Raw genomic sequence first — 25,450 nt, 5'->3', positions numbered from 1 at the left:
GACTGTGCCGGTGTGTTTAACCAACTAATACAGTTGTGTGAATAGTCTTCACATTACATGTTAAACTTAACCCTAGGCACAGACGATCAGGGCCCTGTCACTCGAAAATCAAATCAAACGGAAATTTACATGGCTTACGAACTCATAACAATCTGGGTGTAACTGAAACTTGTCGCAAGTCACACTTAAACTGTTGCGTGCATTGGAGGCCAACATACAAAAAAATGGCTGGCCCTACGGTTCTCAAGATATTCACAGAAAACTGTGTCTGGCCATGTACAGGCCAGTTGGTGTACAGTCACTAAATGTACACATAAAGTAATTTATTGTATGCCCCCGCAACGAATTTCCACGAAACCTGGCATGCATTCTGTGTGTCATGATCCTATACGTCCAATTTTTGCAGTTTTGACCATGTCAGCTAAACATACCTGTGAATACTAAGCATGTTTGCTTCTTCATTTTTAACTAGTTGGCACTATACATCAAATGAGTGGTTATGGAATGGGTTGACATGACCCCCTTAAGACCAATTTAGAGAAAAACGAAGGGTCCTCCTATGTAGGCCCTACGGTTCTCGAGATATTCACAGAAAATAGTGTCCACCCTACCCTCCTTTCGGGGGTTCAGTCTAGCATGGGGAGGGGGCGATGATGGTTTTGTGTCATCCTTGTGGGGCTACAATACCACCAAGTTTCCTGCACCCTGGTCTTTCAGTGTCCTGGGAAACGTTGACACAAATTCACGGGGGGGGGGGGGGGGGGGGGGGGGGAAAGAAAATGGAAGAAAAAAACTGACTAAACCTATATGACCACTGCAGAGTAGAGTTGAGTAGAGTTGTTGAATAGACAATAGCAAAACCTTAATTTCAAATTAATATAAGTTTGCTGTACTTTTGGTAAACAATTTATTTACCAATTTATGTTTAATTCCATTACATACTTAAAAAACCTCTCCACACAAATACAGACACTAGCATAAACACCAGCTTGATTTTAGCCACATTTCCACAGACAAGACACGACAAACCACTTGAGTTTTCAACCATGTTTATTTGGCCAGAATAATGAGCACCTTAACACACAAGAGCTTACACAAGCTAGAAGTCCTCTTAGTACAGATGGTGACACGTGATTGGTCTCCCCGGGGGGAAACGCAGTGAAACCATCGATAAATGTCATGACGTGTCACTACAGACAAAGCCATAGTCATATGGTGTGCTCCTACCAGATAGGCCTCACATATAGAACACCTGCCAACAGCAGGTGCTTTTGAAGAGACTGGCATTAACCATGCCACTAACCGTACAATAACACTGAGCTGCTTAATATTGTTATCAATAAATATGATCAGACAGGTGAAGTTATTCCATATAAAGATATAAAACTGTGACAAAATATTGCAGTATAAAAATGGGCACAGCTATCCCTCAATAATAGGCCAATTAATTCCCACTATGCTTCAAGCAATAGAGTACATTGAATTAGACACCTGATACAGCAGTTAAATTGCACTTACATTTCTTGTTTATATAACATATATAATTCTTATTATATATATCATATATTAATGTGAACCCCCTGATAATATTGAAACATTTCAATGCCTCAACAAACTGAAGGTATGAAATGGCACAACAGACTTGTTGAGAGAGGACTTGTTTTTTCCATTGATCTGTTTTTTTTTCCAATACTCTTTACCACATATAAAACGATTATATTAAAAACATTAAAAAGGAAAAGAAACTACTAGTCTCCTCAGTACTGCTATGCACATCACCAGACCGTCCAAATACAAAGGTCAAAGGTTACAAGACACTCAGTAAATGCTTGCAGTTACACCTTCTCTTGCAGTAATTGCTCTACTCCACAACTGGGTCACTTGTTTTCCTCACAAGTCACGTTACTGTAGCTTAGCTTTCAAACGATAGCATAAATAAGGTTTACCACAGATATCCTGAAGCCGCAGCAGCACATGCATGCTAGCAGGAAGGGATAGGTAGAGTTCAATGCAAATATCCATCACCTCAATACTCCAGTAAAACTACCTCACAAAAACCGGTGGTTTTTGCTCTCTGGTTAAAGAAAAAAAAAAAAAAAACTAACTTATTTCTGAAGAAATAAAAGGCACTCATGGCGTACTACTGAGACAGAAGAGGAGAGGAAGCAAAAAAGAGAGAAAACGAACAAAAATAGAACTATATATGTAATTCCAGCGTGGAATCTTGCGGTTGTGCTTCCGGTAAAATTGTTCCGTCGGTTCATTCTTTCAATAGGCTGACCCCAGAGTCCAAAGGTAGACATTGCTAGATTAAACTTGGATACAGGTTAACACGAAGTGTCATAAATACATACTTTTTTGTTTGCTCTCCCTGGATTCTGTTCATAACATGGCAGTTAAACATGCAAAATGTTATTAAAACACCATACAACCATACACATATTATTAATAAAATAAAAAACAGTTTCTATTACATATGACAAACAAAAACAAAGCTCAAAGACTCATCACGAGCATATCAACAGGAATACACTGCCCCATCCACAACCCACGGCTATTAGCCAAACCCATGTCGCTGCGCAGGGGAATCCACATGAGCTCAATTTAAGGCCAATAGATTAAGTCCAGACTTCCTAAGTGCACTCTGCAGCCGCTTTGGCCACTGAAGCACGTCAGAACAGTTTTTGCAATTGGCGTCATCCCCACTTATTTACTTAAGCGTGATCAATTTGAAATATAGTGAGCCATGTGGTATATCTTGCATAGGCGGGAGTTGTTTGAGGGGCACGTGTACATGAGAAAGTGCAGTAACATTTGAGGAAAGATGCAAAAACAAAAACAAAAATATGTAACAGAACAAAAAAATGAATGTGAATAATGCACACACGGAGAGCAAGTCGGCTCAGGGTTGGAAATTAGGGTGGACTTTCCAATGTACCTTGAGCCCCAGTTTCCAACTGACTTATTATACGGAAACTGCACGGACACAGCTAAGGAGTTCATTAAGGATTAGGGATTCTCTAAATACTAGGCTATGTCTGTCTGTCTGTGTGTGTGTGTGTCTGTGTGTGGGTGTCTGTCTGTGTGTGGGTGTCTGGGTGTCTGTCTGTGTGTGTGTGTGTGTGAGTGTCTTGTGCATCTTTATCAATGCGAGTGTGTAGGTGATGTGCATATTTGGGTGGAGCCACCAGAACGCTCGGGAGCTCTAAAGTCACTGGGAGGCTCTAGTGAAGGAAGCGTCGGCAGGAATCAGGGGATCACCGTCAGGGAAATCACAACATCCAGCTCAACTACGTTACTGCAAAACCAAAAGATACAAACACAACAGTCAACAACTGGCTGAGCTCACCAGATCATTATTCACAATAGTTTACAACCAAGACAGCGAGAGTCTCAATGAGAACAGGACAGGACAGGACAGGACAGGGCAACGTGCATATGAGAGGTTACATGAGTGAATGGCAACGCCTGACTCACCAGGGAGGGTTATTTCAGCATGCAAGCTGCCTTAAGAAGCTACATGAGTGACAGATGGAGGGATGAATTTAGAGAGCAATGTTAATACACATAACGTGGGAAAAGAGGTGCCCCAACCCCACCACCCCCACCCACAGGCTTGACAACAGCAATGACGAGGACAGCACAGCATGAAACACCAAAACAGCACACGTAGTCCTGTTTTGAAGACAGTGGGCGGTGTATAAGAAAGCTTTAACCACAAGTAGAGCCCGCGTGGACATGCATTCATCTGCAGCCATGTTAAACAGATTCCAGAGTGAAGCCACATAGTGTCACTTGGAGAGTCACTGCATGCCGTAGTGTCCTGCCACAGGCCTTTAGTCTCAGCCTGGCCTAGAGCCTAGAGTGGTGACCGTTAGCTTGGGGGGGGTGAAGCAGATGCATGTTATGGGGGGGGTGATGAAGCAGGCAGCAGATGAGTGGTGGGAGTGATGGTGAGGTTTGGGGTGGTGGGGGTGGTGGTTGGGGGTGGGGGTACATTGCTCAGGGGTCACACACGATCTTATATTTCTCGCTGCAGAAGACCATGGGGGCTCCCGTGACGACGCGGGGATGCTGGCGCACCCTGCAGGCCAGCCGGGGACTTACATGGGGGCTGGAGTGGGCGGAGTGTGACGCAGAGTAGGAGGCGGTTGCCGCGGTGACGCCCCTCCTGCGGCCAGAGGCGGAGCCTCTGACCCCGCCTCCTCCGCTAGCTCCGCCCCCTCCTCCGCTGCTGCTGCTGGTGGTGCGGCGCGACTGCTCGTGGTCGAACTCCAGGTCCTCGAGGCGCTGCGTGAGCGCCAGCTTCTGCTGGATGGCCATGCGCAGCAGCGAGTTGAGCGTCTTCTTCTCGTCCTCCGCCGCCGCCAGCTGACGCTGCATGTCGTCCAGCTGCGTCACGTACTCGTCACAGCTGAGGAGCGAGGGAACAGAAGGGGAGCAGAGAAGAGAAGAGAAGAGAAGAGAAGAGCGGGGGAACAGAGGGAGAAGAGAAGAGAAGAGAGACAGGAAGAGAAGAGCGGGGGAACAGAAGGGGAGCAGAGAAGAGAAGAGAGACAGGAAGAGAGGAGTGGGGGAACAGAGGGAGAAGAGAAGAGAAGAGAGGAGCGGGGGAACAGAAGGGGAGCAGAGAAGAGAAGAGAAGAGAAGAGAAGAGAAGAGAGGAGAGACAGGAAGAGAGGAGTGGGGGAACAGAAGGGGAGCAGAGAAGAGAAGAGAAGAGAAGAGAAGAGAAGAGAGGAGAGGCAGGAAGAGAGGAGTGGGGAACAGAAGGGGAGAAGAGAAGAGAAGAGAAGAGAGGCAGGAAGAGAGGAGCGAGGGAACAGAAGGGGAGAAGAGAAGAGAAGAGAAGAGAGGAGTGGGGAACAGAAGGGGAGAAGAGAAGAGAAGAGAAGAGAGGCAGGAAGAGAGGAGCGAGGGAACAGAAGGGGAGAAGAGAAGAGAAGAGAAGAGAAGAGAAGAGAAGAGAAGAGAGGAGAAGAGAGGAGTGGGGGAACAGAGGGAGCAGAGAAGAGAAGAGAAGAGAAGAGAAGAGAGACAGGAAGAGAGGAGCGGGGGAACAGAGGGAGAAGAGAAGAGAAGAGAGACAGGAAGAGAGGAGGGGGGAACAGAGGGAGAAGAGAGACAGGAAGAGAGGAGGGGGGACGGGGGGGGGGCCAGTGGTACAAAGACAGAATTGAGAAGAGGGAAGAATTAGAATGAGACAATACACTGCACTGTGCAGCCATCTAAGGCTGTGTGCTTTCATATACAGAGGCATCATGCCAGTGTGTGTGGATGTGTCTGTTCAGCAGCTGGTGGGTGTGTGTGGATGTGTGTGTTCAGCAGCTGGTGTGTGTGTGTGGATGTGTGTGTTCAGCAGCTGGTGTGTGTGTGTGGATGTGTGTGTTCAGCATCTGGTGGGTGTGTGTGGATGTGTCTGTTCAGCATCTGGTGTGTGTGTGTGGATGTGTGTGTTCAGCAGCTGGTGTGTGTGTGTGGATGTGTCTGTTCAGCAGCTGGTGTGTGTGTGTGGATGTGTGTGTGGATGTGTGTGTTCAGCAGCTGGTGGGTGTGTGTGTGGATGTGTGTTCAGCAGCTGGTGTGTGTGTGTGGATGTGTGTTCAGCAGCTGGTGTGTGTGTGTGGATGTGTGTGTTCAGCAGCTGGTGTGTGTGTGTGGATGTGTGTGTTCAGCAGCTGGTGTGTGTGTGTGTGTGTGTGTGTGTGTGTTCAGCAGCTGGTGTGTGTGTGTGGATGTGTCTGTTCAGCATCTGGTGTGTGTGTGTGGATGGGTGTGTTCAGCAGCTGGTGTGTGTGTGTGGATGTGTCTGTTCAGCAGCTGGTGTGTGTGTGTGGATGTGTGTGTGGATGTGTGTGTTCAGCAGCTGGTGGGTGTGTGTGTGGATGTGTGTTCAGCAGCTGGTGTGTGTGTGTGGATGTGTGTTCAGCAGCTGGTGTGTGTGTGTGGATGTGTGTGTTCAGCAGCTGGTGTGTGTGTGTGGATGTGTGTGTTCAGCAGCTGGTGTGTGTGTGTGTGTGTGTGTTCAGCAGCTGGTGTGTGTGTGTGGATGTGTCTGTTCAGCATCTGGTGTGTGTGTGTGGATGTGTGTGTTCAGCAGCTGGTGTGTGTGTGTGGATGTGTCTGTTCAGCAGCTGGTGTGTGTGTGTGGATGTGTGTGTGGATGTGTGTGTTCAGCAGCTGGTGGGTGTGTGTGTGGATGTGTGTTCAGCAGCTGGTGTGTGTGTGTGGATGTGTGTTCAGCAGCTGGTGTGTGTGTGTGGATGTGTGTGTTCAGCAGCTGGTGTGTGTGTGTGGATGTGTGTGTTCAGCAGCTGGTGTGTGTGTGTGGATGTGTGTGTGGATGTGTGTGTTCAGCAGCTGGTGGGTGTGTGTGTGCCAGGGGGCATCGTACCGTGTGGCGAACATGGCACGCAGAGAGGAGAAGGTGGCGGCGTCCTCCTTCAGGGCCTTGAGCTCGTTCCTCAGCTTCATCATGGTCTCCGTCACCATGGCCTTCTCGTTGTCATACTTGCTCTTCAGGTTGGCCAGAGCCACCTCGGCCGTCTAAACACACACACAGGGGAACATGGGACTCACAAGGTCAGGATCCTCACACACGTATAGAGAGAGAGCACACAGGAGGACTATTCTTTTGGGCTCAGGCTGCCTCTATTGGAGCTTATGGATCGTACAGGTATTGATTGCACTTTATTGATCCCCATTGGGTCATTCCACCTCAATTCAACAAATGCCTTCTGCTTGACCATCTCAGATTTCCTTCAAAATGTTACCACCTGAAGAGTAACCATTTAAACTGACTTAGCCAAAATATTAGATTGGTATACCTAATACATCCAGAGAAAAACGTTTTTGAACATGGTACCCCCCTTCTGATTTTTGGCACATTGGCGCCCTCATCTAAATCTGCAGCAACGTTCAGATGTCATTATCTCAAAAAGTGTTCAAGCTAAAGACTTCAAATTTTCTGGGAATAATGATTGCTACCTATAGATTCCACATATTCATTGGTAGGCCGTATGTATTGATACTGACTGTGTTTCAATCTTGTGAAATCAGAAGAAAAATGGCAGATTTTTTTTCAACCCCCACATTGGGTGCTCCATTACACAATTTGTAAACAAAATGTTTGACAAATGGTTATATCTCTCTACAGAAGTGTTTAAGCTGTCTTTGAAAAAGTAATTAAGAGGTGTCTATATTGCTTTTTTGTTGGAAGTATTGTAACACAAAACTGAAAAATAATCAATTTGGATGATATTGTATCTCCCCATTACAGAGGTATGACACGCTATACCAATGAATTGAACACATCTCCAGAAAGAGTATGGAATGGACTTTCAGACTGTGAAATTTCAAGATGGTATTATTGCTGCAGTTATTAAAAAACATTTTTTTAAATATTGGTCTATTACAACAATTAGCGTTGCTTTTATGTGCTATTATTTAATGATTTCATAATCCTTGTCTTATTCCTAAGTATCAGATGTTTATGTCTCATACTGTTAAACATTTATATTTTCATTTACTTGCTGAGTGCTGAACTAATAAAATATTTCCTGTATTTCCGAAATAAATTGCTGCTGTCACTATTTAATGCCACTAGATGTCACTGTTCATGGATATCAGCAATGTGTTGTTATAGTAGACCAATATTTCAAAAATAACATTTCAATAACCATAGCCATAATACCATCTTGAAATTTCACAGTCTGAAAGCCCATTCCATACTCTTTCTGGAGATGTGTTCAATTCATTGGTATAGCTTGTCATACCTCTGTAATGGGGAGATACAATATTATCCAAATTGATTGTTTTTCAGTTTTGTGTTACAATACTTCCAACAAAAAAGCAATATAGACACCTCTTCATTACTTTTTCAAAGACAGCTTAAACACTTCTGTAGAGAGACATAACCATTTGCCAAACATTTTGTTTACAAATTGTGTAATGGGGCACCCAATGTGGGGGTGTGAAAGAAATCTGCAATTTTTCTTCTGATTTCACAAGATTGAAACACAGTCAGTGTCAACACATACGACTTAGGAATGAATATGTGGAATCTGTAGGTAGCAATCATTATTCACAGAAAATTTGAAGTCTTTAGCTTGAACACTTTTTGAGATAATGACATCTGAACTTTGCTGCAGATTTAGATGAGGGCGCCAATGTGCCAAAAATCAGAAGGGGGGTACCATGTTCAAAAATGTTTTTCTCTGGATGTATTAGGTATACTGATCTAATATTTTGGCTAAGTTAGTTTAAATGGTTACTCTTTAGATGGTAAAAGTTTGAAGCAAATCTGAGATGGTCAAGCAGAAATTTTCTCTAAAATCCGTTGAATTGAGGTGGAATGACCCCATTTTTAATCTTTTGCTACCTGGCAACCACACACACACACACAACATCAACATTAGTCGTACAGTTGACCCTTGCGACAGGGCACAGTACAACATACACTACAACAACCACCAAATACCACAAGGTCAGGATCCTCACACACGTATAGAGAGAGAGAGAGAGGGAGCACACAGGAGGACTGTTCCGTTGGGCTCAGGCTGCCTCTATAGGAGCTTATTGATTGCACTTTATTGATCCCCATTTTTAATCTTTTGCTACCTGGCAACCACACACACACACACACACACACACACACAGACACAGACACAGACACAGACACAGACACAGACACAGACACAGACACAGACACAGACACAGACACAGACACAGACACACACACACACACACACATCAACATCAACATTAGTCGTACAGTTGACCCTTAAGACAGGGCACAGTACAACATACACTACAACAACCACCAAATACCATCATTTCCCAACTATTAGCCGCGGTTTCTACACTGATTTTTGCAAAACTTCTTCAGCTATGAGGTTAATACACGGAGGGCTGTTAACATGGTATTTATATGATTTTGTTTCCGTTGTTTTACTTGCATAAAACATTATCCTGTGGCTTATACACAATGCGGCTGGAAATGACTGAAAGGTGTGTGTGCACAGACAGACACGCAGGCCCTGATAGAGCAGTGTGATCCCAGCAGTCTCAGGCCTACAGGACCACAATGCAAACTAGAAATGTGCATCTCCGTGGAGGAGCTGCAAGAGTGGGCTTGCTCACCAGGGGGCAGTGATGTAAACGCCTGAACAGTCCCCCATTCATTTCAACGGGGAAACGCCTCTGGTGGAGCATGGCGGAACTACAAGGGTCTAAAAACGGGAATACCGGAAAAACGACAACCGGCAGCCATCCGACATTAACAAGCAACCTACACCGGATCGGGCCTGATTTTTTAGTGTTTGAGCCGCGTCGATAGCTCAAACGCTCTAGGAGAAGAGGCGTCTTAAAAAAACGGCCGACGGATAACAATAGATGGGCTTGCCTTGCAGCAAGCCCACTAACAAGCCTTTGGGCTTTATTATAAGGACCACAATGGAAACAAGCCTTTGGGCTTTATTGTGTTTTTTTATATCCTTTTGAACACGTGATATTGTTCAATAAAGAATCAATCAATCAAATACAGTACCTGCTCTTCATGCCCTGATGAAGGCCAATATGGCCCCAGCGCAGAGGCCCATGTGCTTTTAAAACCCAGTGCTTGCCACGTAGTATTAAAGGCTTTTTATATTTTCTAAACAATCTGCAAATCTTCTAGCCTGGCGTGGTCTGGCAACCAGACATTAATTTTCTCGTATTTGAAAAAATGCCCAGATCCGTTCATTGGTCGCCACGGATGTCTATCAAATGCGTCTGTGCATTGCTCATCATGGTCTTGCCTTCTCCCCTGTTCTGTAATTGGTCGCCAACATCCGGCGAAAATGTGGGCGTTAGTTTCCAGACTGCCTTAGCAGTGTGAAAGAAATCACCGCGCAAGGCAGTATGGGAACACCCAGGCTACAAATCTTCTCTTTTTGCTTTTGGACAGTACCTGCTTGTTGGCCTTGTGGTGGGATAATACAATTGACTTGACCGCTGTCCTGCGGCTTATAAACAATGTGGCTAATACCCAGGAAATGAGTGTAGGTGTAGGTATGCACAGACACACACAGGCCCTAAAAGAGCAGCCTAATCCCAGTTCTGTCCAGCCTACCTGCTTGTTGGCCTTGAGCACGGTCCTGAGGGTGGCGATCTGCTCGCGCTTGGTGCTGAGCAGGGACTTGAGCTTGAGGATCTCCTCCATGCAGGCCTCCTTGTCCTTGTCCGGCACGGCCGACAGCTCCAGCGACGCCACCCTCTGGCGCGACAGCTCGGTGGTGCGGTCCACGGCCTGCTGCAGGTGGCGGATCTGGTCGCGGATGATGGCCACCAGGTTGTAGATGTCCATGGGCTCCTTGCGGCTGTCGTCCATGCCGATGAGGGTGGTGGCGAGGGGCGGCGGCGAGGTGATGGCGGCGTCCCGTCCGTTGGGCACTTGGCCCGGGCCGGCCTTGCCCTCCTTGTAGAAGTCGAGCATGACGCGCTGCGGGGTCTCGTTGTTGCACATGCAGACGTGGTGGTAGAGGTTGGCCAGCTCCTCGCTGAAGGCCACCAGCTCGTCCTGCGCCACGCTGAGGCTGCCCTGCGACTCGCCCGCCACCGCGCTCGTCTCCCGCAGCTCCTTCTCCAGACGCGTGGCACGCTGCCGCTCCTCACGGCTCACGCTCTCCAGCGACGCCAGCTGACTGCTCATTTCACGCACCTGTACACACACACACACACACACGCACACACATGCACACCACATTTGTAAGCTGAACATCTTTTTATATTGCATTTTCTACACAAAAGAAAACCTGATGTTTCTACTGTGCGTAGCTTCTACTGATGGGTAACAATAATTCTGTTATGTCTCAGTTTCATTTGCCAACTGACAGAAGGGAACATGTCAGAAATAGGTGCTCATCATGACTATTTTGACAGACATAAACATCTTTAGGTTGAACCATTTCACACAGACAGTAAAGGTGGTGATACATGAGGCAACTTTCTGAGCACTGTTGCTGGGCAACCACATCAACAATTCCTTGTATTCTGATCAGACATCCGCTCATGACAATTTGCATACTGATGACTAAAAGTTCCCCAGAAAACAAACTGTTTCCCAACATCAATGGGAACCTGCCAAACCCACAGTGAGGAATACCGCCTGAGCAACATCACTCAAAGACTTGCTCCATGTACCATCAGCCAGAGAGTTTCTTTCAGCTGTCTGTTGCAAAGTAAACTTTTATATTTTATATCGATTATATATCATGTAGTATATCCATATGCTGAGGGCACAATTGGCAGCACTCTGAAAGAAATCTAAGTTGAAGCATATTCTAGTTAGCATACTGAGAATGCACGAAGCTATAATGTAAACAGAATGAACGGAAGACGAAGACAGGAACAGATTTCCGGTTTAAGGAATAAGGTGGATAGTATCCCTATGGAGCAGGACAACATGGGCCGCAGTATTCCCAGTGGAACTCCCGATGTGGCCAATAGGGAGCCTCCGTACACTGAATGATGTCTATGAAATGTGCTATATAAACTTGACTTGACTAGTATAGCTATGGAAGTAGACAGCATGGGCCGCAATATTCCCAGTGGAACTCCCGCTGTGGCCAATAGGGAGCCTCCGTCCGTAACCGTACGCACCTGTGCCTCTAGCCGCGTGCGCTCCTGCTGGTAGTGTGCGCTCTGCTCCTGCTGCTCCTCCTTCAGCCCCTTCAGCTCCGCCCGCAGCTCTCCCGCCTCGTTCACCGCCACCTCGTACTTGCAGCGCAGGATCTCCGGCCCGTTGATGTCCAGCTCGTAGTAGTCACCGTCGCCGTCCTCGCGGCTGTCGCGCTCGCGCTCGCTGTCCAGGGCCGAGTGGCGCTCCTTGCTGGCCTGCAGGCGCCGCATGGCCCCCAGGTCCTGGTTGAGCCGTCCGTTGGCCTCCTGCTGCTCGGCCAGAGCCCCGCGCGCCTGCTCCAGCTGCTTCTGGCTGTCCTGCAGCGTAGACAGCAGGGCCACCTTCTCACGCTCCACCTGCACCACAACACATTACATTACATTACATATTACATTACATTACATTACACTACACTACACTGCAGCGTAGACAGCAGGGCCACCTTCTCACGCTCCACCTGCACCACAACCAGCATTACAACACATTACATTACATATTACATTACATACTACATTACATTACACTACTTTAAGCAGACACTTTTTTCATTACATTAAATGGCATTACATTAATTATATTACATTACATTACAATACATTACACTACACTACATCACATTACAGCATGTAGCTGCCCATTGAATGAATGGAAGTAAACTACTGCGCAGGCCTTTGGGATTGTGTCAGTTACCTGGAGCAGCTGTTGCTTGAGTTTCTGGATCTCGGAGATGTTGAGCTCGCTCAGCAGGTCATCCACCAGGCTGGGGGCTGGACGGAAGTTGTCGGACTTCTTGGGCGTGGACGAGCGGTTGTCGAGGGCTTGCGCTTCGGTCATCTTGGCCAGGCCGTTCTCGAAGCTGCGGATGACGTCGTCGTCGTTGTTGGGCTCGTCGGCGTTGAGCTTGAGGCCGTCGAGCGAGACGGCGAGCAGCGAGTCGCCCAGCGTCATGTGCTGCGTCAGCTCCTTGCGCAGCGCCGCCTTCTGCTCGCGCTCAGTCTTCACCGTCTCCAGCGCCTCGGCCAGCTGCCGCTCGCAGATCTCCCGCAGACGCAGCGCCTCCTCCAGCTGGCTGTTCAGATACTGGCCCTCCTCCTCCAGACGCCGCAGCTCGTGCTTCACCCCCTCAAACTCCACCTGCACACCAGCAGCACACACACACACACACACACACACACACACACACACACCACGGGCACGAGGAGCAAGAGATGGAGCAAAGAGACAGGTGTGAGCGCAGGTACGGGCACACAAACTCCAATTATTGTTTCTGTATCGATGCTAAGTCAAGAATTGCGATTTCAATACTTTTCATCATCAGTAGCCTAATATTGAATATACTGTAGTGTGATCATTCACACCAGTGAACTAAACTAGCGTCCATGTATTGCTGTTTATGGCATGACCGCTAGTAACGTGTGTGAGGAGAAAAGACGCGCAGGCTAGGAGAGGGACTAGGGAAGCATGTGTCGCGCCCAAGCATGTTACTTCAACAGAACAGGGCCATTCTTGAAAGTATCGATATTAATACAACTAAGTATTGTGACATTCCTAATTTCAGGGTATTGCGATTCTTTTGTAGTATCAGTGCACCGTGCAACACTAACTCCAGGTGACTAGACTGCTGAGCTAGAGGGACTCACCTGGCCTTGCTTGAGCAGAGAGACTTGTTTCTGGAGGCTGATGTTCTCCTCCTCCAGCTCAGTGTAGTCCTGCAGCAGCCGCGCCTCGCGGATCTTGTACTCCCGCACGTCGTCACGGAGACGAGCCCTCTGGAGCTCCACCATCTCGTTGCTCTGCAGACACACACACACAGCTCAGGTCAGCGGTTGGTTGGTTGGTTGTTTTTGTTCAGAAAGCTTCAGCTGAAGTCCTTGTGATTGACTAGGTGCCATAATTGTGTCAGCCTACTTGAGGTCAGCATAGTTCTTTGAAGTTTATTTGCAATAAAAGGGAAAACCGTGCCCCAGACAGACTCAGTGAAGACTACCAATGTTATCATCTAATCGGCGAATAGTCAGCTATTCATCGTTCATTATTTACCATAAGGCACTGGCATACAGCTACAACATAAGTTAAAGGGATAGTTCGGGTTTTAAGACACGAAGTTATATGGGTTCCCCGTCAGCAACGTTGTGCATCAGCACTGACTTACCCCGCAACAGCGTCCTGTGAGCCGAGATCCAGCCGGTTTTTGATGCTGAAGAAAGTAGTCCGGCAAGTTTCTGGGGTCACGAAAGTAAAGTGTTTTTCTTCTCAAAACCATATGCGTTCAAAAGAGTGATATAGTTGCACCACAAAAACGTTGTCCAGGAAAAATTCAAACCTCGTTATCACTTACTTATTTTTCGCGATTCCTATCACTGCGCGCTACTGGCAGCTGGACAACGTTTTTGTGGTGCAAATATATCACTCTGTTGAACGCATATGGTTTTGAGAAGAAAAACACTTTACTTTCGTGACCCCAGAAACCTGCTGAAGAAAATAGTCCGGCATCAAAAACGATCAAAAACCGGCTGGATCTCGGCTCACAGGACGCTGTCGGGGGGTAAGTCAGTGCTGATGCACAACGTTGCTGACAGGGAACCCATATAACTTCGTGTCTTAAAGGGATAGTTCGCATTTTAAGACACGAAGTTGTATGGGTTCCCTGTCAGCAACGTAGTGCATCAGCACTGACTTACCCCCCGACAGCGTCCTGTGAGCCGGGATCCAGCCGGTTTTAGACGCTGAAGAAAGTAGTCCGGCAAGTTTCTGGGGTCACGAAAGTAAAGTGTTTTTCTTCTCAAAACCATATGCGTTCAAAAGAGTGATATATTTGCACCACAAAAACGTTGTCCAGGAAAAAATCAAACCTCGTTATCACTTACTTATTTTTCGCGATTCCTATCACTGCTCGCTACTGACAGCTGGACAACGTTTTTGTGGTGCAAATATATCACTCTGTTGAACGCATATGGTTTTGAGAAGAAAAACACTTTACTTTCGTGACCCCAGAAACGTGCTGAAGAAAATAGTCCGGCATCAAAAACGATCAAAAACCGGCTGGATCTCGGCTCACAGGACGCTGTCGGGGGGTAAGTCAGTGCTGATGCACTACGTTGCTGACAGGGAACCCATACAACTTCGTGTCTTAAAATGCGAACTATCCCTTTAAAACCCGAACTATCCCTTTAACACAGCCTATGAGGAAAAGGATCATTTTCACAATAACACGGCCATGAAGCATATTTAACAGGATTTTCAGGGAATATTTTCTCAAAGATGAAGAAGAACCCTGGTACTTTCTAGATCTAGGGGAGAGGTTGACTCTGATTTGACTCTATCATGCTGTACTGGGTCTTTCCATCTACATTAAATGTCATCAACAATGAATCAGCGGAAATGGAAACGACTGATGAGCCTGATCTCACCACGGGATGCCATCATGAACATTTCCTCTCTCCAGAGGTTCCTCTTTATGAAGAGAAATAAATAGAATTTCAGAACGTTAACAGTAGTTTCATTTCCTCCTGTTCACATTCTCAGTCCTCTCATCCCTTCCATGGCCACTGTCGTACGTGTGGAGATTACACTTGCCTATGACTAAACTGCACTACAGAGACACAGCCTAATAGAGGCAGGAGCAGAAGGTCAAACGTTCACTGAGGTTCTCAGAATACCAGTCCTTCTTGACAAAAAGTAAGATACCCTGAAGACACTTGGTCACTGGCAGGTGATGATAGGTGTCATTGACTTGGAGAACAGGGTTCAATCTGATTTCTTTGGGTATGTATGGTGAAACAACAGAATGAATTCAACCAAGGAAATAATGGCCAACCTCATGATTCCCTGAACATTCATGAATCACATGTATTAATTCCAAAGGAATGTATGACACCATTAGGTTACAATGACTCATTCAACACATCTCTTTTGGATAGTCTATAATAGTATGGTACAACAGTTTTATATACTTACATTTTAATCTATGCTAAGTTCCAAACAACTTGGTATTTCCAACTTGAAATGTCCAAAGTGTTCCAAACTCAGAGGGAAACATTTCCAACCTCTTACCAGAAAATAAGTAGGCTACAATGGAATGCCACTCCAAGTTGAAATACCTACTTCACATGGACTCAGATAAAGTCCACCCTCCGACTAAGGAGTTATCTGGAATCTAGGATCAGTGTTACATTGCTAAAATAATGAATAATTTGTATATTGAATGAATACTTAAAGAACCATGCTCCTAAAGCCTACCTTACCCTGACAAGATTTGGGAAAGATTCTTGAAAGATTGTAGTCTTTTGAGTAAAGTTTGAATGAGGGGCATTAGTTAAAAGACTACAATCTTTCAAGAATCTTTCTCAAATCTGGTCAGTGTAAGGTAGGCTTAAAGGAGAATTTTCAAGTTTTCCAGGAATTTCCGAGCATCGGCCCTTTTCCCACCTCCCGGAGCTCCAGGGCCATGGTAGCCAGCCTCTCGTTCTCGGCGCGGGTGTTGCCCAGGTCATTCTTGGTCTGCCTCAGCTCGTTCTGCAGCTCCTGGACGCGTTGTTCGTAGTATGCCTCTTTGGAGGCCGACTCCAAGATCAACGACTCCTCGCGGCTTTCCCCGTCCGCAGCCACCTTTCTGTGGGCCGAGTAGGCTTGTCCAAAGGCCTGGGAGAGAGCAGAGACAATAAAAGCCCTTTTTAGATGTGCCATTATGCTCAGAGGGGTGCTAAGCAGCGACAACAATGGGAGGTGGGTGCTGAATACAATACACCCATACTGGTGTATGGAAAACACAAACTAAATTTATGTGGTGACAGGAGTTAAGACACAAACAACATTTTATGTGCGTGACAAAGGCGTGAAGAGCTGAGAAACATTAATTTACAAGTAAAAGGTACAATGAACCATGTACAAGGTGAAATTTAAAACAGACAAGTGACCTGCTTGTTATAATCAAATTGCACTGAGTGAAGTCACAAAGTTGGAATCCGGTCCAGCACAGTTCTCTTCCCTCACCTACTTCTTGGCCTTTGTGCCCCTCAACTGCCGACTTCTGAATAGAGCACAGACGAGCACACAAAACATCGCCTGACATGCAGTGTTTTTTCCCGTCTTTGTCAGCTTTCCGTCTTTGTCAGTTTTCTTTCGGCCCTTAACGTTTCAGTGAACAGAGCTACAATTGCACCAGATTCTGGAATAACAATGAAGCTTCTATTTTATCAAGACACTGAAAATCCTTTGGGCCGACTTGTCCCCATTCAGCAGGAAATACAAATATGGACAATGTCCAGCATGAAGGAGGCTGCCCTTCAGGAATTCTCATGTATGCCGTAGCTCTATGGTGGTTTGTAGGGTTAACTGGGACATGACCCACAGGTACAAAGGATCACGGAGTCACTGCCATGTGGATATACGCAGGGGTTGGCTCAATCTTTGGAAACACAATTATCACACACACTAATCCGTGATTACAAAGACACTGATAATACAACAGGCCTAGCGGACAATGGAAAAGAATGAGAGAGCAAGGGCCTGAGCCATGAGGATTTAACAAGGCCAGAAATACTAGTCTAATACATCCTATTCCCAGAATGTGCATTTAGATATTGGCATTCAAAGTCAACACAGCTAAGACTTTGAAATAAACACAATTTATTTCCAAGAGTTTAGAGAGAAAACACATTTTCTCGTGGGCGACAAGAAAGCAAAGAAAAAAAGGCCTGATGGACAGAAGAGTAAAGTGAGTGAGGGTCTATTTATTTATTTATTTATCTATCCGGTGCATTTTTCCTTTCCCAGCGCAGCACAAAGCGCTTTCCACTGAGAGCATAAGCGCACAATAAGGAAATGGCCGTGTCTCCGGTCTTAGCGGCACAGGCCGGTGGAGTGGGCTGAGCCGCGCTTGATCCCCGCACACTGCTGGCCGGCCAGCTGCTCTACTGACCTGCTCTGGGCCGCCGCCATATGGGGCGTCTTGGTTGCCATGACACCATCACCTCCTCTTCAACCTGAGCCGGATTCCGGCCCATCACAGATCCTCTAGTAGTGCCCCCCCCCCCCCCCCCCCAGCTGTCCCCAGTTTTCTTACGACAAGTGAGAAGGCTCCTCCTCGGACAATTGACAATTGCCCCAAGATCAGCAGTCACCTTGCAGGGATCATCCTCCGCACATGAGGCCCCGCCACACTAGATCACGACTGATCACCGCACATCGTTCACATATGCCAAGCACACTGTAACTGAGAGAGACCCTCTGAACCCTACTTTATAAAATCATTTTTTATCCAAGTGCAACAATGACATACCATGTATGAAGGCATGATCGGCTGAGCTCAAGTCTCTCTGAACTTGTGACAATGCCGTTGTCAGTTCTATAACTTACTCTACCAGCTGAGCAGGATCGGTTCTAGCATTCCCTTTAGAGCTCATTGTACCTTTTATATTTAAAAGCACTGCTATATTAAGGGCTTATAATCAACTTGCGGTTGAAGAATTCCTGTTGATCACAGCCACAAACTAACTCATCTGGTAGTAGCCCTAAATTATGCCTTAACAGATTTCCTTAATTAAGCAGACACAGAGGAATGAGGACCCATCCTTGATGTTGCACAACTCTGGCAGACACAAGAGGCTGCTGGCAGCAGCAAACCTGGTCGGCCTGAAGCAGTTGGGTAGTTGAGCAAGTTACAGTAAGCTGTGACCTCAGCACTTCCAGTGCTTGGCTCCTATGTTAGACAGACACGATCCTGTCAACAAAAACACATCTCTGTCAACAAACAATGGAAAAAGGCAGGGCTCAGGCGTACTCATTCATCCCTGTATACTCCAACTCAACAATGGCATGTGTGCTGCCAAAGATCCTTAAGACACGATTTTTGCCTTGTCATGTGATTAATTAAGATTTTATCATCTACAAGCCATCATGTAGACTGCAGATGGAAATCAGCTTTTAGCTAAATCTGGTAAAAAGCATGTCTTCTCTTCATATGATTAATGTATTTTGAACATGGTCCCTGGAAGACATAAACTCAATGAACTAAACTAGGGCAGTTTGTCAGTACTAGAGCTGACTCTGTGGCTCTGAAGGAGCAACATGGCACTCAGCTACCATGCGAGTAGAAAAATATCACAATATTATGGTTTGTGATGCTGTTCGATGTTGCACGATTCTAAGAAAGACTGTATGGACTTTCAGTTTATTAATTAGCTCAGCTTTTAATGCTCTGATCCTAAGCCACAAGAACCACGAGCATCACCATCTTCACTACAGTATAGTGGACTCTGAATAATCCAACAAATACACTTTATCTCAACTGAACTGAAACCTCTTTTTTTAATCACTAAATAACAATTACATTAAATCAACAATTAGCCGTTATTTGAGCTAGTCTATGTTCTAATAAGCATCTACTGTTAGCATCTTCAAATGAATTCAGATCATGGACTGCAATCGTGTCAAGGGAAGATAAAATGCCAGTCATTCCCACTAGCCATCCAGGCTACGCACGAGTTCCAGCGCTCAAATATAGAAAACAAACGCTGACAATTGGATTTATGATCAAACAGCTTACAACATACAATATAACTTATCTCCCTCAACAATGGAATTCTCTTCTCTGATTGGCTAATGGGGTGGCCATTAACTTCGTATAACCTGCTACCTTCGAAGTAGTTCCCGTATCTCACTTGAATATTAATTCGCCAAACTCGTTGCGAAGTTTAAATGAACTGTCACGTTGCATCCAAGCTGAAATACAGACGTGCAGAACCATAGTAACATTGTAGCATATGACGGAGGTGGATTGTAGCTAGTTGGATGCCATAGGCTATAAAAGTAGCGATCTTTCAAAGTTAAAGTTAATCAGAATCCTGGGAAATGCCCGCTTGACAACGGCAGAGATAGAACTAACGACTGGCTTTTGGCCGTAGCAACCAGCCATTTAGAACTAACGACTGGCTTTTGGCCATAGCAACCATCCATTTAGAACTAGTAACGGCAGTTTTGTCCTGCAAGTAGAAAGTTGATATGTGGCGGAAAGTAGTCCCACAGTCAAGACAGTTTTAGCGATGTTAACGGACGCAACGGTGGAATAAAACTATGTTCTAAATATACAGGTTATGAATACAAACGGGAGATAAGCGGGATAACGGCCTTCGAGGTCGACCGGTTCGATGGAAATAATGGCACGGCGGAGGTAACTCCGTCTCCGTGCTTCGCACGTCGCCGGAGTTCTAGACCTCCACCTAGCCATTATTTCCATCGAACCGGTCACCTCGTCGGCCGTTATCCCTTACATATACCATTCTAATTAAAATGATAGCCTACTGCCCTCGGCCTATATGTGAGTAACACCTCATTTTTGTAAACATGCCTCCACATTTGTGCAGCAGAGATGATGCACAGGACATATATGACACTATGCCATGATGATGACAACAACAACCTCTGTTTAAGATTCAAATTCAAGTGTACAGACAAGAAAATCATGACACCTCCTTCCTACACAGAGGAAATGTTTTTGTCTCGAGAACGTCTTTCCTTTGCCTCACAAGAAAACAAAATGCAGCTGTTGATATGACCAGTTTATCTGATTGAGATGGCAACATCACGAGTCAAAGTTAAGAGTTTAAATGTCGAGAAGATGGCAAAAATGCCATACTGATGTTAAACTGAGCTCAATTATGTCACGGAGAAATACGCTAGACACAGGAGAGATGTCACTCTTTGGGAATCTTAACCCCATTTTGTTCTCTTAATAAATAAGATGGTTCCATGACCAACTTGTTTTCACATTTTAGTCATCATGTGGAGTGCGCATCTGCCAGAAAATGTGACACCCTTCGCTCTCATCTGCCCTGGTGCCTCTTCAGTATCACGTCCATTGATCCATGCACATACAGGAGCAGTACACACCAAGGACTTATGTGGCATCAGATATCTGCATCAAGGATGCAGGAGCTGCAAAAAGAATTGGCCCAAGTTGAGGAGCACCAGCACCCAGGTGCCTGATCACACTGAACACACCAGTTCAAATCATACTGTAGACCTAGATAATACTAACAGTCCTACTACAGGCTCAACTGCATATTAGGAAGACATTTGGAGATTTCATATTTATATTACACTTGAAATTAAATCTCTATAAATGTCTTCCAATGCAGGATATGCTGTGCATTCACTGCCACAAAATACATTTCTCACAAGGCCCTTGATGTTTGGAGCAGCTGCAATTGTTTTGTGGAGAGGAGGTTGGAACTCTCTGTTTTTGTGCTAACCGTCCCCTTTAGTACAGAGTCATTCCACCCAACTCCCACTGCAGCATTCCCAATAGACAAGTTCAAATGCCACTCCTCGACACAGTAACTGATGTCTTGCGCAGATGTGCAGAAACTTCCTGCCTGCGTGAAATCACACCAGTGAAAACTACTCTGGGTGCACTACTACTACACTACAGACGTGACGGAGATTAGCACAGTTTCACTCCGGTGTCTTTACGGGTGCCAAGAGCCAAGGCGCTCCGACTCGCTGCTTTGAGGAGAGCAAGTGAGTCCGGCCCGGCGCTGGGGCAGAGGGGATTAGACTCCACCTTTGTCCACATGTCTGATCCCATGTCTGAGCCCGCGCCCTGCTGGGATGTGTTTAGGGAGTTTGAGCTCGTCCAGTGAACCTTTGTTCACTTACCAGCGATCTGTGTACGGGTGACCGGCGATGAATGTAAACACCACAAGTAGCAGAAAAATCAAGGCAATTTATTAGTACAGCATCAAATTAAACTGCTACAAATGTCAAGAATAATCCTTTTACTTTCAAAAAGATGCTGATTGGACACTAAAGAAACAAGCATTTTTCCCTTAGCCTAATGGTCTAGGATGTAACCTAAGACTGACAAGTTCTTCATTGTTTAGAGCTTCTAGGCCATCTTTCAAATAAAATAAGACATTCAGAGAAGTCCAAAAGTAGGTCATCAGGGGACAGCGTTTAAATCAAATAATCTTCATCTGTCAGGCCTTAGAATTCTTGAAAATCTCAAACTCCCCTAACTGGATTTTTTACATGGTATGTTAAACGTTCATGACAATCAACTTCTCTTGGAGAACTGACACATTTAGCCAGAGATCCATTGTTTGTCTCCCATGAACATTATGTTTAGTTTAACAATAATGTTGAACCCATTTTGGAGGAGCCTTTTCATACTGGTGCATAAACATCCTGTTTAATTGGAAATACATTCCCCAGAATCCCCTCCTGCTCGACACAGGCACTAGTGGTGGGCCCACTTCCAGACTGGACGTCTTTTTTTAGAGTGACAACCACAGATCCGCTTACGGGGGGATTTGCCTCTTGATTTAGTACCATTAAGAGCTGAGGAGTTTGAAGCCCCCCCAGAGTCAACACCCTAAAACTATGACTGGGGGGTCTACAATTGTTCCAGAGAGTTTAAGAACAAGGACAACAGTGAGAAAGGGAGTTGGGGAAAGTGTGCGTGAGAAAGCCACTGGCTCTGTAGGTCATACACAGAAGTTGCTCTTCTGCATATTTCTGCTAAGAACACACCTAGTGGCGCCAAATTCAAATTCAAATTTGTTGAACACTGAACTGTTTGTACACTGTCTGGGGACTGAGAGCTCAAGGTCGTGGCTAAAGGTCTATGCATCAAATCAGGTGACCTAATCACTTCAGCAACTTAGGCAGAAAGGCCTGAAACAAGGGAGGCACACTTGGATTCTCTGAGATTATATCACTAACTTTGGCTAGATACACGAGTACGATTACGATATTCAGCATGCCTGCCAGGCTGTCATTTGACATTCCCTTGATGGGTTTGTCAGTGCAAATGTTGATTCTTTCCTTAAAGGTATTGTGGGCAATCAGCTCAGTGTCATTGAGTATTTCATTTTCTTTCATCTATTCTGTGGTGACTGCTGTGATATAGCGAAGAAAATATGCAAAGTTCAGTTTTAAATGTTGTTGTAGTAGGCTATGACCAGTCTGCTTTGATAATAAGGCTGCCAGCCAGTTTACAGCTTGACATCCAGGTGGAAGTGGGATTGAGATCGAATGAAGAGATATTCATAGATGTGTGTCTTTGCCCCAATGAATTTCATGCCACGTATCCAATTATAAGGCTTTAAAGCAGAGCTAGAGTTAATTAATTGATTAACAACACAAGCCTTATTTTGGCAACGTCTGCCAATCGACGAAACGTGGTTTTCTTCTCAAATAAGCAAACACTAAAGTCAGGCCTACTTTTGCTGCTGACTTTCTATGACGCACAAACATCTTGAATGTTGACATTAGCCTAAAGGCTGCACAATTAAGCCATTTCTGATCGCGACTTCACATTTGAACCAGCGCATTAGCCTACTGACTGCATCCTCCTTGAGTGACAAACAGCGTAGCTCACCTTACCGTGTTGTGCGTCTCATGCACCAGACATGCTCATTAAACGGTCCAACTTTAAGCGAAATTGCAGAACTGTTAAGCTTAACCTTTGACCATTATATTGCCAATCAAATCGCAAAGACAATATGAATATCTGTCATAAAAATCGCCATTAGACATTTCCCCCTTATCGTGATATTTTCTGCATCACGAAATAACAAGGAATCAGTTTGGCATAGTTATCGGCACTTCCATACCAGCTGTCAAAAACGCCAGAATAATTATTGTAAAGGTTAACTCACATGAATGTTAGCTATTCATTCCGACTGTTCTCTAGCAAATCTTACAAGCATGACAACTTAATACTGTAAAGGCAGTAAGTGTAGGCCTACCGTCGACCCCCTAAACAAATTTAGCCAGGCTAACACTGCAATCACACCGGCTGGCTAGTACAGGCAAATAAGCCTAAATATTTGGGAATTCTTACAGCGTTACCACAACCGCAGTCTAACTGCAGTGCTAGGGCCATAGCCATCACGCATAATGGCCATTTTATTGCCTTTCTTCTGAAGAATACTGAAAAGCTAACTCCATCGAATCTAGCGTTCGATCATTCACACAGATTTTGTGGTTCTCTACAAAATACTGCATTTGAACAGTTTCACGAAAGGTTCTATTTTAGGGTTCCTAAAAGTAACCTTAACCTGTGCGTAATATTGTAACGTTTATCAGGCAAATAGGCTACGACTGGGGAAAACAAACAATGGACATTTCAGTGCAACTATGTTGCCAGATAGGCCGAACCATCGGCCTCTCGACAAATTACCAACTCTGTAATTTCAGACCGCAAAAAGTAGGCCTACTCGTGAACGAATTACGTTGGTCAATGCGCAGCTTCCCAAAGATCAGTATTACAGACAGACGGCTGGTATCGAAGAATCCTTTCCTTTAAGTTGGCCTACCTCTTTGAGCTGGTCAAGTTCTTGTCGAGCAGACTCGTAATCGCTCTCCAGGTCGTCATATCGCTGTTTGAGCTGCTGCTTCTCCTCAAGAACGACAAGGCCATACTCCGCAGCTTGGATTTTCTCGCGGGTCGTCTCGCTCAACTCCCTGGACAAACGCTCGATCTCTGACCGAAGCCACTGCGGCCCGGACTCCATGACTAGCTTAGCGTCGGGGAATTCCTCCTCATCTCCAGACATCTTGGCCGGCCGGCAGACAGCTGACACGATAACGGACCCTGCCCGTTATTGTAGTGCATTAACACCACCAGTCTTTTCCGAAGCCGAATTTCATAGTTGCTCTCGGTGAAATACCGATTCTTCCTTTAGAAGCTTGTCCGCTGCGCTGTTTTGCATATACTTAAAAGATAATGAACTAGTTTTTCTAGCTTTGCTTCATTTTTTCTCCACCACCCCTTATTGTCACTTTCCGCTCGAAACGGGGGGAGTGGAGAACTCAAAGCTGAGATCATCCATCTGGAAAGACGCAGTGCCCAAAGACGGTTGTGGGGATTCCTGGGAGGTACAGTTCCTCATGCAAGAACGCTGAGCAGATTGGATGAACGTATTTGAAGCTCTGACTACCACTCCCGTGATGCATTGCCATTTGTAGACGAATACACAAATCCCTAGCTGTCTCAATCCTAGGCAACGTCATCCTCCTTGCTATGCGGCTTGTTGACCGCTGGGATGGAAACCGAGTAGGAATTCTGACGAAGCCTACTTCTCTAGTGCCCTCTGCTGGCTATAGGTAGCATAACATGTTGCCAAATGTGCATTGCGGATAAAAGATGGAGATAAGCACATTGAGACTGATTTTGTCACATAAAATTACTCTGATACCACTGAATAACTTCACAACATTTGACAGTTTTCCCGACTGAATCGTGATTGCTGATGAGGCCCTCTTGAATATTTAGACTTAGCATAGTAGTTATATTTTCTTTCACAGCATGCAAGGAGAGGACGCACAAAAGTGAGCCCTCTAGTGGAGCTCTCTAATTCTGTGGTGTCTTTCTCTACCTGGCATGTCCCTACAAATCTCTAACGAAAGGAGATAAGAACCCTGGTATATCCCTGGGGATCTCACCAGTCTTATCATGGGCACATTTTGGGCACTTGGATCTTCTGCATGAAACATTTTCCATTTGCAATAGGCATTTTAACACCATGTTTGGGATTACCACAGTATAGATAAACAGAGACTTTCTGTCAGGTCATAATCAAGTTGAGGTTCATGGACTACATTACATCATCTCTGGCACTCAGGAACAGCAGTTTTAAAAGGGGTTACATTATTGTCCATTATTGTCCTATTTTCACCTCTTATTTATTTAGTTATTTTATCAAACACACTGTTCATTTCACTTGAAATGGCAGTGCTTGATTGCCGTAAAGGCAAAACTATTGCATTCTTTTTAATCCTAACTTT

The 25,450-nt window shown here is 45.5% G+C and overlaps 1 protein-coding gene across 2 annotated transcripts; it reads right to left on the bottom strand.

Moving 5' to 3' along the window:
• Positions 1-1,032: 1,032 nt before the first annotated feature.
• bicd2 (bicaudal D homolog 2 (Drosophila)) lies at positions 1,033-24,503 on the bottom strand. Of its 2 annotated transcripts, XM_062545328.1 has the most exons (9): positions 23,980-24,503; positions 16,088-16,300; positions 13,300-13,452; positions 12,350-12,793; positions 11,641-12,015; positions 10,112-10,699; positions 6,395-6,546; positions 4,108-4,414; positions 1,033-3,298 (listed from the first exon to the last, which is right to left on the bottom strand). In XM_062545328.1, exons 1-9 carry the CDS (start codon positions 24,217-24,219, stop codon positions 3,296-3,298), a joined length of 2,475 nt encoding a protein of 824 aa, XP_062401312.1. In that variant the 5' UTR covers positions 24,220-24,503; the 3' UTR covers positions 1,033-3,295. The 2 variants fall into 2 exon arrangements, with proteins under 2 accessions (XP_062401312.1, XP_062401311.1); XM_062545327.1 differs by having other exon boundaries at positions 1,033-4,414.
• Positions 24,504-25,450: the final 947 nt, after the last annotated feature.

The sequence above is a fragment of the Sardina pilchardus genome, chromosome 9 (assembly GCF_963854185.1).
Source record: "Sardina pilchardus chromosome 9, fSarPil1.1, whole genome shotgun sequence".
Classification (NCBI taxonomy): Eukaryota; Metazoa; Chordata; class Actinopteri; order Clupeiformes; family Clupeidae; genus Sardina; species Sardina pilchardus.
The sequence above is the reverse complement of the archived record's forward strand: the minus strand, read 5'-3'. Positions and strand labels throughout refer to the sequence as shown.